The sequence below is a fragment of the Ictidomys tridecemlineatus genome, chromosome 9, assembly GCF_052094955.1.
Source record: "Ictidomys tridecemlineatus isolate mIctTri1 chromosome 9, mIctTri1.hap1, whole genome shotgun sequence".
NCBI classification, from domain to species: domain Eukaryota; kingdom Metazoa; phylum Chordata; class Mammalia; order Rodentia; family Sciuridae; genus Ictidomys; species Ictidomys tridecemlineatus.
Window position 1 is genome coordinate 124,400,407 of NC_135485.1, and position 16,948 is coordinate 124,417,354.

Here is a 16,948-nt window from a genome sequence, read left to right on the forward strand (position 1 = left end):
CGAAAGAGCAGTTTTATCATTATCATTGGTGAAATAAATCAAGGGAATATACTAATTTTCATGGTTTAGTTCATGTCATTTTTAACTTGATATTCTAATAATTCAATGCTTATCAATTTATTAAAAGTTCAACTCTTTCAGTTTAAACTATCTCCCAAAATATAAATTCACTTATTTTTGCAATAGTGCTTGGACTTAATTTGGAATCGAAATGGTTATAATTGTGAAGAAGCATAAATGTATTATGAACTACTGCTAATATCTATAATTCATGTAGCTCTGAATCTATTTTTATTTAGATTATTATGTAAATAAAATTTTTTAAAAATGGAACTCAAATACCTCTTATAAAGTTGACTTGAGAAAAAATTTCATTTAAATCACCAGGGGGAAGGAAAGAAGAAAGAAATATCAATAAAACATAGTGTAATGTAAAATAAGAACTTTCTTTAATCCTCTGTGCATCATGCATCACATGATTAACCTTTTAGACACTTTTTACAAACATACTTGTATATTTGTGTCTGTAGATATTTTTCTGTGTGTATATATATTTCATATATATTAACAAAAATGAGCTTCTATTATGTAAAATGTTATGTGCCTTATATTTTGAGTTAATGGAAATTACCATTTACTTGTTTTGAACTAGAAACTCTTTTTGCGAATCTGACCTTGAGAAATTTACACAAATATAACCAAAACATTTTACACGTGGTTTTCAGATGTTTGTAAATGCTTGCTTGAGAGTTTGTGTGCATCACTTAGTGCATGTAGGTGGGGAAGTGGTTAAAGATTGACCTTTTCTCACTGCCATTTCATTTGTTATGGATAATATGTTTTTAGGTGCTCTGTTGTCTTATTCTTCTTGGATACCTTATGAGAAAGTTACTTGTAATCATTAAAATGTTCTGAAATTACTGGTATTAGACTCCTTTTTTTTTTTTAACAGAATCTGCTTATTATTTTAATTTTGACACCTAGTATAGGCTTGGGTCACAGGAAGCCCTCAATAAAGAATAGCTGAGTGAATGCTAGCATCAACAGTGGAAGGTTCAATTTTGGGTTAATAAAGGATTCCATATTCAACTAACATAAATTTGAGGGCTCAGTTTTTTCATGCGAGATCTTGATTTTTTTAATAGCAAGAAAATATTTTGTTCAATGTTACTTCTGTTTATATCCTTGTAGGGGCAGAAAATAATAAGAGCAGATATCCTTGCTTCTGTTTTTCTTAATGAGACTTTAATGATATATAAGACAGAGAATTTAAATCTCTGTGAAAATTATTTCCTGAACTTTTAATTTGATGACTGGAATATTGTCTTCATATAATTCTTAGATTTTCCAATGATTAAGCATTGCTTTTTGATAGGATGAGAAAAATCTCTACCTTCCAATCTGCTTTTTTTTTTGTTTTGTTTTGTTCATCAGTTATTTCTTTAGTAGCTTTTATTTTTATGGGAGAAAAGAGCATTAATTTAAAATAATTACACGTAAGTTGTAAAATTGTTATTGCAATCTCTTGTGTATGATAGAAAACAAACATTTGGGTTTATAACAGCTGGGATTCATTCCTGGTCTGCCACTGTGTGGTGTTGGACAGGCTACTTCACTTATTTATTGTAATTTGAGGGTCCTTAAAGTCTAGCCCCCATCTGAAGCTTATTTCTAGTCAGAAACGTGGTTAAATAGCAGTATCAGTTATTATAGTCTCATTTATGTAATTACCTTATACTTACCTTTCATTTACATCTGTGGATCATTTGGCTAGACCTTAATTGCATGTTTCTTTTGTTTCCTTTTTTCTACTGACCTTACATGCTTCTTCCTATGTTGGATGGGAAATGGTAGAGCGCAAAATAAGTCTAGGTTAACATTAGTTGAATTGGGCTGGGGTTTTGACTCAGAGGCAGAGTGCTTGCCTAGCATGTTCAAGCCCCAGCACCGCATAACAAAAAATAAATGAGGGGCTGGGGATGTGGCTCAAGTAGTAGTGTGCTCACCTGCATGCGCGGGGTGCTGGGTTCGATCCTCAGCATCACATAAAAATAAAATACAGATGTTATGTCCACCAAAAACTAAAAAATAAATATTAAAAACTCTCTCTCTCTCAAAAAAGTAAGTGAATAAATAAAGACATCTATCCATCTACAACTATAAAAAAATAAATTAGTTGAATGACAAAGTTGTTTTCTTCCTTTCTCCAGGTCATTCCTTAAATATTTCCTTTTAATACACTGAATATACCATTTTATCTTTTATTTAGTGGTTAAAATTCAGTGCAAATGAAATCTTACAATACTGTGTTCTTTTATTAACTTTTAAAGGAAACTTGTAATCCAGAAAATGTGCAAAGTATTTTTAAATGAACCTTTATTTATGTTTTTCTAGATTCCTTTACTTCTTCTTCATCTTTCTCCCAGTTTTTGTTTTCTTCTTTTTCGTTTTTCCCTCATACTTTTTTGTCTCTAGCTACCTGTCTCATCCTGAAAATGGTCAGAGAGCGTTAGTCAAAGTCAAGGGTAATTTTTTATAAGCTCAGTGTGATATTCTTTTTCCATGGTGGTACTCTGTTGATGATTAATGCACCCTTTTGTCTTCTCGCATTCATTTCTTGGTGTATATTTTGCACTGAACACATTTGGAGCAAAGGTGGTTGCTTAATAGACTTTGAGTCTGTATAGCCTCGTAGGAAAATATTAGAATAGCAGTCTTTTCCCAGCTTTTGTATCTTCTGAGCTTGTGGTTTTGTATAATTTTCCACGTATTGGGCTGAAATTACCAACTTTATTTGCTTATATATATTTGCAAATATATATTTTTAAATTGTATCTTTTTGGCTATTGTTTTCTTTACCTTAGATACCAATGTTATTGATAAATAACCATAAAAGGGATAAAATACTAGCATAACTAACTAGATGAGTGTTCTTCTCATTTTTAATGTTCAGATCGCACTACAGTTTAAACATCCAGTCACTGGGGCAACATGTTATGCTGGTGTAGTTTATCATAGCGTTGATTTTCTACTCCGATAACTTTGTGCTCTAGTCTGAACTCTTTCATTTACTATTATAAGCTAAGATTCCATTGCCTCATCTTTAAATCAGGATAATAATGATGCTTACCTGTAGCTTTCTTGTGAAGAATAAATGGGATTTGATAAATGTAATATTCTCTTTACTGTATGTCCATATTAAGTGGTTAACAATGGGACTGTTTTTTATATTCTAGATTATCTCTGCAAATATCCAGGTAATGCTTATGTGACCTACAGCCAATCTGAGATTCTTATCTTTGCCGTAGACTTCTATTAAGATATTGTTTAGTAGAATAGTGACAGCAGTCTGGAGAATACATCTTTCTGTTAATATGAGTAGCCTTTCCAGGCAATAGCTGTTTTCCTTTTTTTAATTTATATCATCTGATTCAAAGCATGTATTTGGCCTTTCTTCTTTTTCTTTTGTATGTCTAACAATGATAGAAAGACATCCCGAAGCAGAAAAGGATTGGAAAACTTAGTACTAGACGTTGTATCTGCTAGAATTTATGCACTACACTCCTGCACAGAAGATTTTTCTCTTGACCCTTGCACTTGTCTGCCTAGCCCTTTTCCCACACTTCAGGCAGTAGTTCCCATCCCCAACAGTAAGAGTTCCCTTGACTGCATTTTTTTCTGGAATTTAGGCCCACCTATTTCCAGTCCTACAGAGGGTTCTTTCATAGTCCTCAGTTAACCTTTTCTTCTACCTCTGGTTGATTGACTGTGGCACAGCATCATCAAACGTCCTCTAGGGAAGTACCCACCCTGATTTCATATGTCTTGGCTTCCATGGACCAGAACTGTGCAATCATATTTCTTAATTCACTTCCAAAGTCAAGTGTATTTAGTCTGTATTGTATTCTTTTAAAAGGTTCTTCCAGGTTATGTTTTAACTTGTCTCACTTTCTACTGTAGGTTTTTGAAAATGATCAGATTAAAAGATGGGCCCACAGCATTTTCTGCTCTCAATCTTCTAAGGTTAATATTTGAATAGATAATTTACATACTTGTAACAGGGCACATATAAATACACACATATAAAAAATTGTAATAACTTTTAGAAATCTTTATGAAACTAAGGGAGCTATCATTGTTAGGGGGAAAGAAGACTATTAAAAGTGAACTGAAGAGTCGTTGTTTGAAAATTGTTTGTTTCTCTGTCTTCAAAAGAACAGCTGTGTTTCTGGGCCCTCCATTAAAGGTAACTTATGTAGTGTAGGTAAAATTGATCTCATGCCTATTGGCATTGTTGATCACACCAAACCCAAACTAAGAAATATTTTATCTTCTTAATATATTCTAATAATGGAAAATATACACTTTATAGAAAACCAGATCTCTTAATGCCATTGACAGTCTCTTTCACGAGAAGATTGGAATATATTCATTAATATGTCAAGCCTATATTTAAGGTTTTATTTTATGATATTTTTTGATTATTTTAACTTTATCAGGTCTTGTATTAGTGTAGAAAATTCCTTTTTTAATTCTTTTTTTTAATATTTATTTTTTAGTTGGACACAATATCTTTATTTATTTTTATGTGGTGTTGCGAATCGAACCAGGGCCTCGAACATGCTAGGCAAGTGCTCTACCGCTGAGCTACAACCCCAACCCTAGAAAATGCCTTTTTAAGTTAGTTTTAAATTAAAATAGATAAGAAACTAAGCTAATTGAAAATCTACATAGGGCATTTTCATGCAATACTTGTGTATTATTTAGAATTTGCTCCTACAAAGGTAGCATATACTCTTTTAAAAAAATCTTTATTATTTATTTATTTATTTATTTTTATGTGGTGCTGAGAATTGAACCCAAAGCCTCATGCATGTGAGGCAAGCGCTATGCCACTAAGCCACAACCCCAGCCCCACATAAACTACTCTTAAAAAAGAAAAAAAAAACTTTATGTATTTATTTAGCTTTATGTGGTACTGAGGATCAAATCCAGTGCCTCACAGTGTTCGACAAGCGCTGTACCACAGAGCCATAACCCCAGCCCTTGACTACTCTTTTTTATGGTTTATTAATACAAAGTTAAGATCAAACATTTTTACATGAAGCATTTTGTTCTAAAGCAAGTATTTTATCATACAAAATAAAATGGTTGTACTTTAGGCCCACCTATTTCCAGTCCTATAGAGGGTTCTTTCATAGCCCTAATAGTCCTGATAGTTTCTAATTCCTTGCCTTTTATACTAGTGCTACTAGAATATGGTCTGTTGAGCATACTAGTTGTTCGTATTCCTCCAAGTCAGTACAGAAATTTAGTATTGCTTTATAGGTTTGGTATCTGGCAAAGACAAATTTTTCAAAAAGCATTAGTCCTCAGTGTATTTTTAAAAAGAATTTAAAACTAGTCCTCCTCTACAGATGGTTTGAGAAACACCACCTTAAAAAGCCAGTTAATATTCAGATGTATTGTTCTAAAATGTTCTGTTAGTAATACATTTGAATAATTATGAAAGTTATTATAGTCTAACAATAGCTAAGAAATGCAAATTTAATTAATATTTTATATGTTAGATGACTTATATAAACCTTTGAGGAGTAATTTTGTAATAAAAATGGCCAACAATACATAGATTTGCAAGGAAGATATAAACGTGCCAGGAGGGCTGTGTCAATTGCACGTCTTAGTCTGTCATTCCTATCTTTTCTTTTAAAAACTTATTTACTTGGGCTTTTTTTTTTTTTTTTGCTTAATTTTGCTATAAATATTTTTTCTATCCTATATGAGTCCTTTATTCTTGGTGAGCAGTGGCTTGGCCTTGAAATTCCTCTGTGAAATTTATTCTAATTTTGAATAGTTTCATCTTTCTCACTCCTCCCAGACACACTGCATATATTGACTCTCCGAATAGTTATTTCATATTGTGATTATTTTTATCTTATATTGTAATTATTTTGCTAAAGTACCTGAGATTCTAGTATGAAAAAGACTTTTGCTGTGTGTTCTGATAACATAATGATTAAACCAATAATATGTGTAAGGTGTAACTAGTCTATATAGGCAACATTCTAATTAGTTCATGTCTATTCTTATTTGATCCTCCTGGAAATCTTACTGTGATACCTTTCTCTCTCTCTCTCTCTCTTTATTTTTAAATGAGGAAACTAAAGCACAGGGTTTTCAATAACTTGCCCAAGCAAGAATGTGTCAGTCAACATTAAAATTTAAGTTATCTTGCTCTAGATTTTGTGCTCTTAATTACAATGTTAATCATACTTTTTTATAAGATTGGATTAATCATTTTTACTTAGTTTTATGTATATTCTTGAGCTACTTTTACTTTTCAATATAAATTTATATATTTGTAGTAGTAAATACATTTAATCATTTAAGTAAGAGACCTTAGAAGTTTAAATAAGAAATTTTGTGTGTTTTTAAAAAATACAATCTTATGATCTTTTAAAAATTATTTGGGTTCTACCCATTATATTGTTTAAATTCCATGTTAATTTTATTCAACACAGATACTAACCACATTTTGTTTACCATACCAGATGTGTGATATATGCATGCACATTAAAGGATTTGGGTTGTCTTTTAGAAGGTTTTTAGGTATTTACCCAAGAATTTTGTGGTTTTATCATTAATAAGTTCTTGAGTAAAGTAATGAAATTAGAAAAACATATGTGTATATTTGACCCATAGCTGCCTTCTTTGTGTTAACTTTATTTTATAAATATTATATAAAGCATTTTCAAACTAGCTTTTATTATCAAAAGGCTAAAGTAAAAGATTAGAACCTATATTAATCTTGAAATCACTTAAAAATATTGAGGACTGCAGTTTGTAGAGATAAGAACCCAACACATTGCATCCAGTCCATTAAAACAAGAAGGAATGGAAGAGATACTTTGATAAGTGTTCCGCCTGTTTTAACCTTGAATGCTATTATGGGGTGGCTGGGGAGGGGGATGGTGCTCTATCTGTTTCATTGGCTTAGGCTTTTTCATGCTGAGAGAAATCAATACTTTGAGGCATTGCATGACAGAGAAATCACTTCAGAATTAAAGGTGGCTGTCACATATTGTCATTGGTTGACTTTTGTTTGCTGTTGAGGTTTTTAAGCTTTCATTTTTCTAAGTCTTTTTCAGGAGTCTATCTGAGGTTTCTGTAGACAACTCCCCCTCCACCCCCCATCTATGGATCAGATTTTATGTCTGAGTTAAGAGATCAAGTACAAAGACCTCCAAAAGTGAAATATTGAGAAGCTTCTTTATTTGTTGTCCCCTAGCTGATCTCCTTTTTAAATGCTTTCCCATGAGACAGGAATTTATAGTGGAAGTGATTTTTAAACAAATTGAGAAGTAAAATAGTACATTTAAAAGTTTAGCAGAAGCAATGTTTAGTTAACTAAAATTCAATGCTCCTTGTAGCTACATAAAATAAAGAAGGTAAAACTGTGTGTCCTAATATGGAAAGATGTAAAGTTTGATTCTATTTATGTAGAAGTGGCATCTTACTGTAAACAGTCACTAACTTTATAGAAAACCATTGACCAAATAGGAGGAGATAGAAGAGAGAACTTTTGTTTTATTTCATATATCATTACTCTGATTTGCTTTTAAAAGCAAGTATATGCTTTTTATATTTTTTTCATTAGTTACTCAAAACATTACAATGATCTTGACATATCATATATTTGATTCAAATGGGGTAGAAGATTTAAGCACAAAACTTCTAAAAGCAACATACTTAAAGTGTTTAATATATTACTAAATTAGGAGAACAGCTTCTATAATATTTTTGAGTTTCTTAGCCTGGAAAATTTCAAATGTAATGTATTTTTATTTTATTAATAATATGCAAATTAGTGAAAATGTGCTTTATAGCCTGTTTCTCATAAAACATATTGTCCTGGAAACGTAACTTTGGAAACATTGTCTCAGCATTAATTTACCACTTTCTCTTGACTGAAAGGAGAGCTTGTAAGAAGCCCTCTGTCTTTCCAGTCACAGCCCTTTTCTGCCCCAGTAAAGTACCTTCTGTTCTAATTTTATGGAATGACTTGTTTTGTTTCCATCAACACGTTTCTTTTAGTACTATCATTTCTTTACCAGGTTTTGCCTTTTATTTAAATGGAGTCATAAAGTATGTCTTTGTTCTGACACTTTTAGTTAAACATTGTGTTTGTGAAATTCTTAATATTCTCTGTCATTTTCATTGCTGAATAATATTCCATCATGAGTAGACCATTAGTTTTTCATAATCTCTTTATCGTTTGATGAGCAATCGGGTTGATTTCAATATTTAGCTACTATAAATAGTGCTGCTCTGAACATTTTACATATCGTTTTGTATACATATTCTTGCATTTCTGTAGGGTAGAATTAATTGATTGCATTGAATTAATCAGTTCACATTTCCCATTTTAATACATATTGTCCCATTGTCTTACAAAAGTGTGTGCCACTGCCAGCGTTAATGTATTGCTGTTCCCATTACTTCACATTCTGGTTAACAGTTGATTAGTGGTTTTCATTTTGGCATTCTGGTACTTCTGTTTTTATTTTGGATGTTTTTAAACAAATGAAGCTGTTCATTTTTTCTATTGCTTTTTATAAATTATCCACTTTTTAGTTTTGTGAAGTACTTCTTTTCTTAATGAGTTTCTTATTGGATATTTTTCTTTTCCTATTGTTATGGAGATCATATTTACCTATTTGGCATATGAACTTATTTTTTTTACAAGAGTATTTTAACTACTTCTGGGTCTGTTTTGTTTTCTCACTTTTTAAAAATGTCTTAAAATTTTATCATCATTTACATATGATGAAGTGTTCTCATTTTTATTATTTGTTGAGTTGTAACAAAGTATATGCCTATGTAACCACCACAATCATGACAGAAAATTTTTGCCCTCCTAGATCATATTCACTTATGATCCACTGTGGTCAATTCTTCTCCATAAACTCATATTCACTACTACTGATTTTATTTTTATTTTTCCATATTGTTTGCCTGTTGTACAGTTTCATAGGCATGGTTTCATAAAATAGGTATTCTCGTGTCTGGATTCTTCTAGTCAGAATAAAGGTTTTTATATTTGTTCATATGGTTGTATATATTACCAGTTTGTTTCTTTTATTGATGAGTAGTATTACTTTATTTAGCCATTCATTTAAAGACAATCATGGTTGTTTCCAGTGTTTGATGCTTAAGAGCACTTGGAGCATTTTCAAATGAGTTATTTTGATGGAAATATCAATACAGCATGTGTTGCAGCTGGTGAACTGTTTTCTTCTTTTTGTGGTACTAGGGATCAAACCCTGGGCCTCCTGAATGCGAGGCAAGTGCTCTACTACTACTCCCTTCCCAGCCCTCCCAGACTATTTTCTAAAGTAGTTGTAGACTTTAAGCACCAACCAGTAAGGCAGGTATGAGAGTTTCAGTTGTTCCACAACTTGGTCAATACTTTTAATGGATATCATGTGTAGTAATTACTTATTGTGATTTTTATGTGCAATTCTCTATGATTTCTCATATGCTGATTAGCTATTTGTGACTCTTTTGTGAAATGTTTGTTCAAATCCTTTGCATGTCATTTGAATTGTCTTTTTAGTTGTGAGAGTTCTTTATACATCCTATAGAGATGTCATTTGTCAGCTATACATATATGATGAGTATTTTTATTTCTCATTTTGTGAATTACCTTCATTTATAAATGGTCTTGCAAAAGTAGGTGTTATACATTTTGATAAAATCTAATTTATCAAATGTTTTTGATGCTTGTGATTTTCTTTTATGATTTACTTTTTACTATTCTGTGTAAGAATACTGCCTATCCCACGGTCATCAATAATTTCTGCTGTTTTTTTCTGAAGTGCTATAGTTTTAACTTTTGTATCTTGTCTTATGGTATCAAATGGAAGTCAGGAGAAAGCACACATACTCCTGTTGTCCCCTAAGATTAATTATGTTTTCATAGATGTCCTTCAAAACGTTAGGTAGGTTGAAAAGTGTGTTTACCATGAAAGACTGTTAAATGATTCAAAATGCTATTGTGAAAAAATTTCATTATAATGCTACATTTTCTCCTTTTTGCTGTTGTATGCTCTTTATACTTTATGATTTTCAAATACTCAATCAAGCTCTACTTCATCACGATGTATAATTTCATTTAATATTTTTAGTCCAGGGAATGCTCAACCACTGATCACATCTCCAAGCCTTTTTATTTTTTATTTCGAGACAGAGCATCACTTAGTTGCTCAGCCTTTCTCAGTTGCCGAGGCTGGCCTTGAACTTGAGATCTACCTCAGCCTTTCCAATCTCTGGGATTAAAAGAGTGTGCCACTGTGCCTCTCTGTTACACTGGCTTTTAATTTTCTGTTCTTAGAATGAAAAATGTGTTGTAGTGTACATGTTAGTTTATAGCATCTGAAAGACTTAACAATTGATATTATCTTTTCCTTAAATGTAGTAGGAGTCACCAGCATAGCCTTCTGGTCCTGAAATTTCCTCATAATAAGGAATTTAGTTAAATTCAGTTTCTGTACTTGATGAAGGTCTATTCACATATTCAATTTCTTCTTGATAGTTGGTTTTGGTGTTTTGTGTCTTTCAAGGATCTTGTCAATTTCATCTACATTACTGAATTAACTAGCATAGCATTGTAATATTTCTGTATTACCTTTTATATCGATTGGACATTTTCTTAGTATCTTTTAATGTCTGTAGCATATGTATTGAAATGTCTCATCTTTCCATTTATGATATTGATAATTATATGTCTTTGTTCTTGAACATTTTGGGTAGATATTTGTTCATATTATCAAAGAACCAACTGATGGTTTTTAAATTAATTTTTATATTCAATTATAATTTTCTCTTCATTTTCGATTTTTTTTTACAGGTGTTGAGGTCATTGATTTTACTTATTCTTTATTTTCCCCTTTTTTATCAGTTAATTGTAATTATACATAATGGTGGGATTCATTGAGGGTGTTGATTTTAGATAGAACTTTGGATATTGATTTCAGCATTTTTATCTTTTCTAATATAATATTTAAAGCTATATGTTTTCCTTTGAATCCTTTCTAGCTGATTCTATGATTTTCCCCCCATAATTGTCATTGTTATTCTATCTTTGATTTATTAGTTATTTGGAAATAAATTTCTTAATTTCTAATTATTTAAAAAATTTACTTATTTTTTTAATCATCTGAATTCAAGCAAAGAGTTAAAAGATCTCTGTATTTCTAGGTCTTTTTCTCTTCATAGCCTACTCACCTCTAGTAGTTTGTCCTTCCAATTCTAGCCATCACTTTCTCATCAGACCTTTTTAAAAAGAAAAAAACTTATTTCCTTCTTCTTATGAGAAGTCTGGAGGATAGTTGAGAAGTAGTGTATAATTTGACTGTATCTGGAATAGACAGGTGTGCAGAAAGGTAATGAACCACATTGTGCAATTATAGGTCACCAGTTCTAGCTAATAAAATTTTGTCCTAGTTGTTTGGTCAAATATTTGTGAGAGTCATGCAGTTTTTGTGGGAGCGTGGTGGGAATGGAGCATATAGATATATCTGTGTAATATCAAAATAATTTCTTCTAGAAACAGAAAAAATTCTGGGATAGTTCAGAGAAGTTCAGTTAGATTATTTCTAGAGTTGAATTGTGAACTAATAGAGGTCTGTGTAAGAGCCATGCTGAGGGAATAAGAGGTTTTGCTAAGATGGAATAATTGGATGTGAATGGAGGATAATTGAGATGTCACAGATGACAGTAAATACAAGAACTTTCTCACTCAAGTATAATAGCACATTTGAGATGAAGGTCGCCTCTTCAAGTTTGTACATTTTTAATATTGCATGCTTATCAGATAAGTGGAAATTATTCTGCAGATAGAAATATGAGCTTATATTTTTAAAAACAACTGGATCAGATATGAAAATTTGAAAGCTTGACCTAAATTTATGATAGTAGATAAAGTGGGAATGGATGATATTATTGTGGAACATTTTATCAAAGCCTTGGAAAAATACCAGCATTTCATAATAGAGAATAATAAAGGATAAAGCTTGTCCCCCAAGAGGGGGTGGTAGGTTGATGACAGAAACAAAGAAGAGTGTTACTTAATTTTAAGATCACTCCTCTCTGCACTTTTCATGCAAAGGACAAATAGCAAAGTTAGATAGAACTGTATGATCTGGATGAATACATTTAATAAACTATTGTCTCTGTTTCTTCATTTCCATTTAAGTAGTTAGTAAAGACACTTGAATTACAATGGCCATTCCAAATTGCTTTCCTCTTCATTTATTCTTTATCTTTTTGCTGTAACTGAATTTCTTCTGAAGGAAGTTCATTTAATCTTTTATTTACTTTGTTAATTCTACAGTAATAAATCTTAGGGATTTTTTAGCCAAAAAAATTGAATTGTTAGGTCTCAAGGTGCTTATTTCTTTTCTTTTTCTTTTTTTAGATTTAGATATTTTTGTAGTCATATTGTAATGTTCTATTACCTGGTTTATATGATGCATGAAATAGGAAAATAGAGAAGTTAATGTAAAGTAAGAAATCCTGCCTAAAATAAAGTTGAATGAATGGTTTAAATCTGACCCTTTATTTCATATGCTTTTTATGCCATTATTTTATATAGCAGTTTTTTGTAGTGTCTCATAGGGTACCTTTGTTCAACCTTCAAACACAAAGTGCACACACAAATGTGTCCCTTTGCTAAGTAATACACATTTGGTCTTAAAACAAATATTCCTCATTTGTAGTTGACATTGAATGATACGTTATGTGTAGAATTTATTATCGGTTTTTAATAAGAACATCTTCAAATTACATTATAAATATATTTTTTTTGAAATAGATACAAGTTCATTATATCTTTAAGAAACATTCTTGTTTGGTTTTCTTTTATCATGTTTTAAGGTCAAATGTGACTCTAATGTTCCACAAAGAGACAGAGATTGATAATCAGGAAAGAATAGTCCTTTAATGTGATTTATATCTATAGATTTTATGTCAGATATGAAAAGTTGTTGTTCAAATTGTAAAGGAGGATCCATTAAAGAACACTTTAAAACCATTTTACTATTTAGCTTACCTTGAGTTCTTGTTTTTAGAATTATGCCTTTTCAAGCAAACTTTAATAGCTTATCAAATGTTTGTGAAATATAATTTGATAAAGAAATTAGTCTACCATTAGTAAAACATAGAAATAATACAGTTCAGTGCATTCTCGCTGGGTGATTTTAGTACTGTTCTGTATATGATGTTTCAGAGGAGTAATGAAACCAATGATTTTCTAAATTCTACCAATAGTTTAAATTTTCTTTTATTAGAAAAAGGTAGAAAAAGACTGATTATGGATGCAGTAGGGCATGTTGAAAGTATAGACATCTTTCTGCCATTCTGCACTATTTCTTTTGGGGTATAGTTAGACTAGAAGTGAGGTAACCTATTGAATGTTTCTTGGCTCTTGCATGAACTTTTGAAAATATCAGATTTGAAATTATATTTCTGTTACAATTAAATAATTCCCTAGTTATCTTTACTTAAAAGGTTGTCCCTTTGGGTGTTTCTTAAGTATTTTCTTTCTTTTAGTATTTAAAATCATATTTTTGCCCAGTTGTGCTCTCCTGTGGTTTATTTAGCATGATGCTTACTTTTTAAATATAGATATGATATTTGAACTTAATTAGTGATAAATTAATCTAGTTCCTGTTATTAGACTCATTTTCTCCACTTCAATATTTAGGTGAAATAAAATAGTTTTCTTTTACCAGTGTAAATGTTCTGAGGAACTTGTACTCATCTGTGTTCAAGTGCTCTTGCAAAGGTCATCCCAAATTTCTAATCGACAGATTCTTAGAGCTATTATTATCCCCTCATTTTGCAGATGAGGACATTTAGACCTAAAGAGGTAAATATGGTAGTTGCCTAAGACTGTCAGCACATAGCAGCAAGATGATAGTGCAATCTTGTTTTGGTTTTGCTTCCCAACTGTATAATTGTTTGTATGAACAAATAATGATTCTGCATTCCAGAATTTCTTTAATATATTACTTTTTCAACTGTATTTGGGTCAAAATGTACTACTTTTCCTTTTCCTGAAATTATGTTTTTTTGGGGGGGGCTTGAATTTGTTTTAAAGGTTCCATTTTATTCCCACCCAAGAGTAAAATATCTTCTCAAATTTCTCCATTATTAAATTCATCCTTTCATCCCTGTATTATAGTGCATTGCACAGACTGAGAGATATTTGATTCCTTATGCATGTACATATACACCATATCTTTTGAGTTGCTTTTGGTAGAATGAAAAGAAATTCCAATTCACATAGGCACAAAATAACCAGGAATTTATTGGACCTTATAAAAAATCTAAAACAAAATGTTTCATAGAATATCTACAGGTAGGTTGTTCTTCAGGATTTGATCTAGAAGTTCATGATTCCATCTGAAATAGACTGTTTTTTATTATTCTCATAGTTCTGTTCTCTTTAGATTTGGCTTAATTTTCAGACCAGGTTGCCTCTTGGTACAGAGAGCTTTTAACACTTCTGGAAGTAATATGCTTCCTTGTACACACTGAAAGGAAGGAGCAAGGTATCCAGCAAAAACCTCAACTTTGCTCTTAATGCAACAGTTGCATCAAGTAACCTTCCCTGAGCTAGCTTGTCAGTGTGATTATTTTCCTGATTGATTTAGGATAATCACAGTGTTCTTTGATACCTGGGCCCTGATGGTAGTTGTGTGTGGCAGCAATCTCTTCAGACTGTTAAACAACAGGAAAGGCAGGGAACTACAAAATATATCACATACATAAAATAATATTTCTTCCAACATCAAATTTAGGTTGTCACAGTTTTTTTTTTGTGTGTGTGTGTGTGTGTGTGTGTGTGTTTGTGAACTTGAAGTTAAGGTCAGGAGTCTAATAGAGGCTATAAAGGATCAAATTTATATCAATCTTCATGTTTTCATCTTTTCTTCTTTGAAGCAAGATACTCACTATACCATCATAAACATGATGCCACAAGTACTTGAATTAATATTGCAAAGAAATAAACCTTTTGGAAAATAGAAATTACATTCTATCTTCTTATTGCTAATGAATCATACTATTTGGGGGCAAAAGTGATAACTCAGTACTTTTCAAATTTCAATGAACATATAAATTTCCCAGGGATCTTATTAAAATTCAGATACTGATTTAGTTGGTTTGATATGAGACCTGAGATTCTACATTTTTAATCTCACTGTGATTCCAGTGCTACTAGTCCATTTGTTATAAATAGAATTTAAATGATGCAACTACTTTATTTTTTAAATGTATTAGAAACTAGCATAGTTTGCTACTATAAGGTAATGTTTTTCTTTTCTGGGCCTCCGAGTTGGCCACATAACTTGTCTTCTCACTTCACTTACCTTGTCTCTACAGTTCATTCTCAAAATAACAGCTATAGTGGCCATTTTAATATGTAAATCAGTCTCTTATTCACTGTTTAAAACCTATACAATTAGAATAAAGTCTAAATTCCTCACAGTAGTAATTACGTGACATAAATGATGCTGTTCCTGCATACCTCTCCAAACTAATTTCATACCATTATTCTCCTTATTCAATGTTTCAAGTTTTGCACCTTCACTTCATGCCATTTGTAATGCTGGGCCCCTGCATTTACTTGACTAACTGCTTCTTATTGTTTAGTTATCTGCTTCAATATTAACAACTTCTGAGTGTATTTTATGATTGACTTCAGAGAAGTAAATTCTTGTGGGATATTATGTCAAGAAAGCAGATCACTAAATCCTAGACAATTAAAGAATGATAGAAATGTAACTGTAAATTTTTGGTTGCTTTGGTTAATGCTAAACATTATTTTTTGATGCGTTTTTGGTTTTTCTCCCATATTTTTATAGTATGAACAAGTGTTTCTTTTTTTTTTCCTTCCTATCCAAGTCACTTTGTGCGCAGTATTCTGCAGACAAACGAGAAGAAGAGAAAATGTGTGATCATTTGATAAGAGCAGCTAAATATCGAGACCATGTGACAGCAACTCAACTAATCCAGAAAATCATCAACATTCTCACAGACAAGCATGGAGCCTGGGGAAATTCTGCAGTGAGGTAAAGGGACACCTTTCAGGTTTGGCCCCGGGTTTTCCCCAGATGGCCTAGCTTTATGATTAAGGCTGGATGAAGAACAGAGTAATTTTTTATTTTGTATTTTAATATTTACTATGAATTTAAAGCAAAGGGAAATGAGAAAATCAGTATGAGTATAGTTATAAGTCTTCTGAGATACTGTAGTTCCCTCTAAAAGAAGATTTGCTCATATCTGTTTATTCCATTTGGAGTGAATGGTGAAGGTAGCAGTTGACATAAACTATTTTATTAGCTTCACTAATTGAGTTTCTGTAAATATTTTATTTTAATAATCTATTCCTTATTTTACACTTTAGAGTTTTACCACATAATTTGAAAACACAATAAAATGTTTTGTTTTCTCAAGTCATGTTGCAAATTAGAGGACTTTGATGATAAAATTTGTTAAATGCCCTCTTAAAATTTTATTCAATATACATACCTTTTTCAGATAACCAAACTGAACTTGCTTTTCTTAATTCTACTTTCTAGGAACAAAAAAAAAATTAAATTACCTTTTAGGACTAAGAAACTTAGACAAATTGTGAAATTTATTCCCCATGAAATGTTTTATGCTACAGATCATAGAAACATGCTTGGACTCTTTCATGTAATGTTAATGAAAAACATTTTTATATTCTCCCATTAGAAAAAATTGCTTTAATGCCTTATTTTTGCATAAATGTATGATCATTTGCTAAGGTCAGCTAAATATTCATACCAGATATTTAGCTTATCTAGAAGAATAAAAAAAGGAAAAAGAAAAAATAATAAATTGTGTGTTTTTCAAGTGT

General features: G+C 31.3%; 1 protein-coding gene across 5 annotated transcripts in view; it reads left to right on the forward strand.

The window, feature by feature from the left end:
- Window positions 1-16,948, forward strand: part of Lrba (LPS responsive beige-like anchor protein) — a 648,575-nt gene that overhangs the window by 275,644 nt on the left and 355,983 nt on the right. For all 5 annotated transcript variants that reach the window (XM_040293201.2, XM_040293202.2, XM_040293204.2 and 2 more), the window contains exon 37: window positions 15,970-16,136. In XM_040293201.2, coding sequence (XP_040149135.2) covers window positions 15,970-16,136 — 167 coding nt within the window. The remainder of the gene's footprint in view (window positions 1-15,969; window positions 16,137-16,948) is intronic.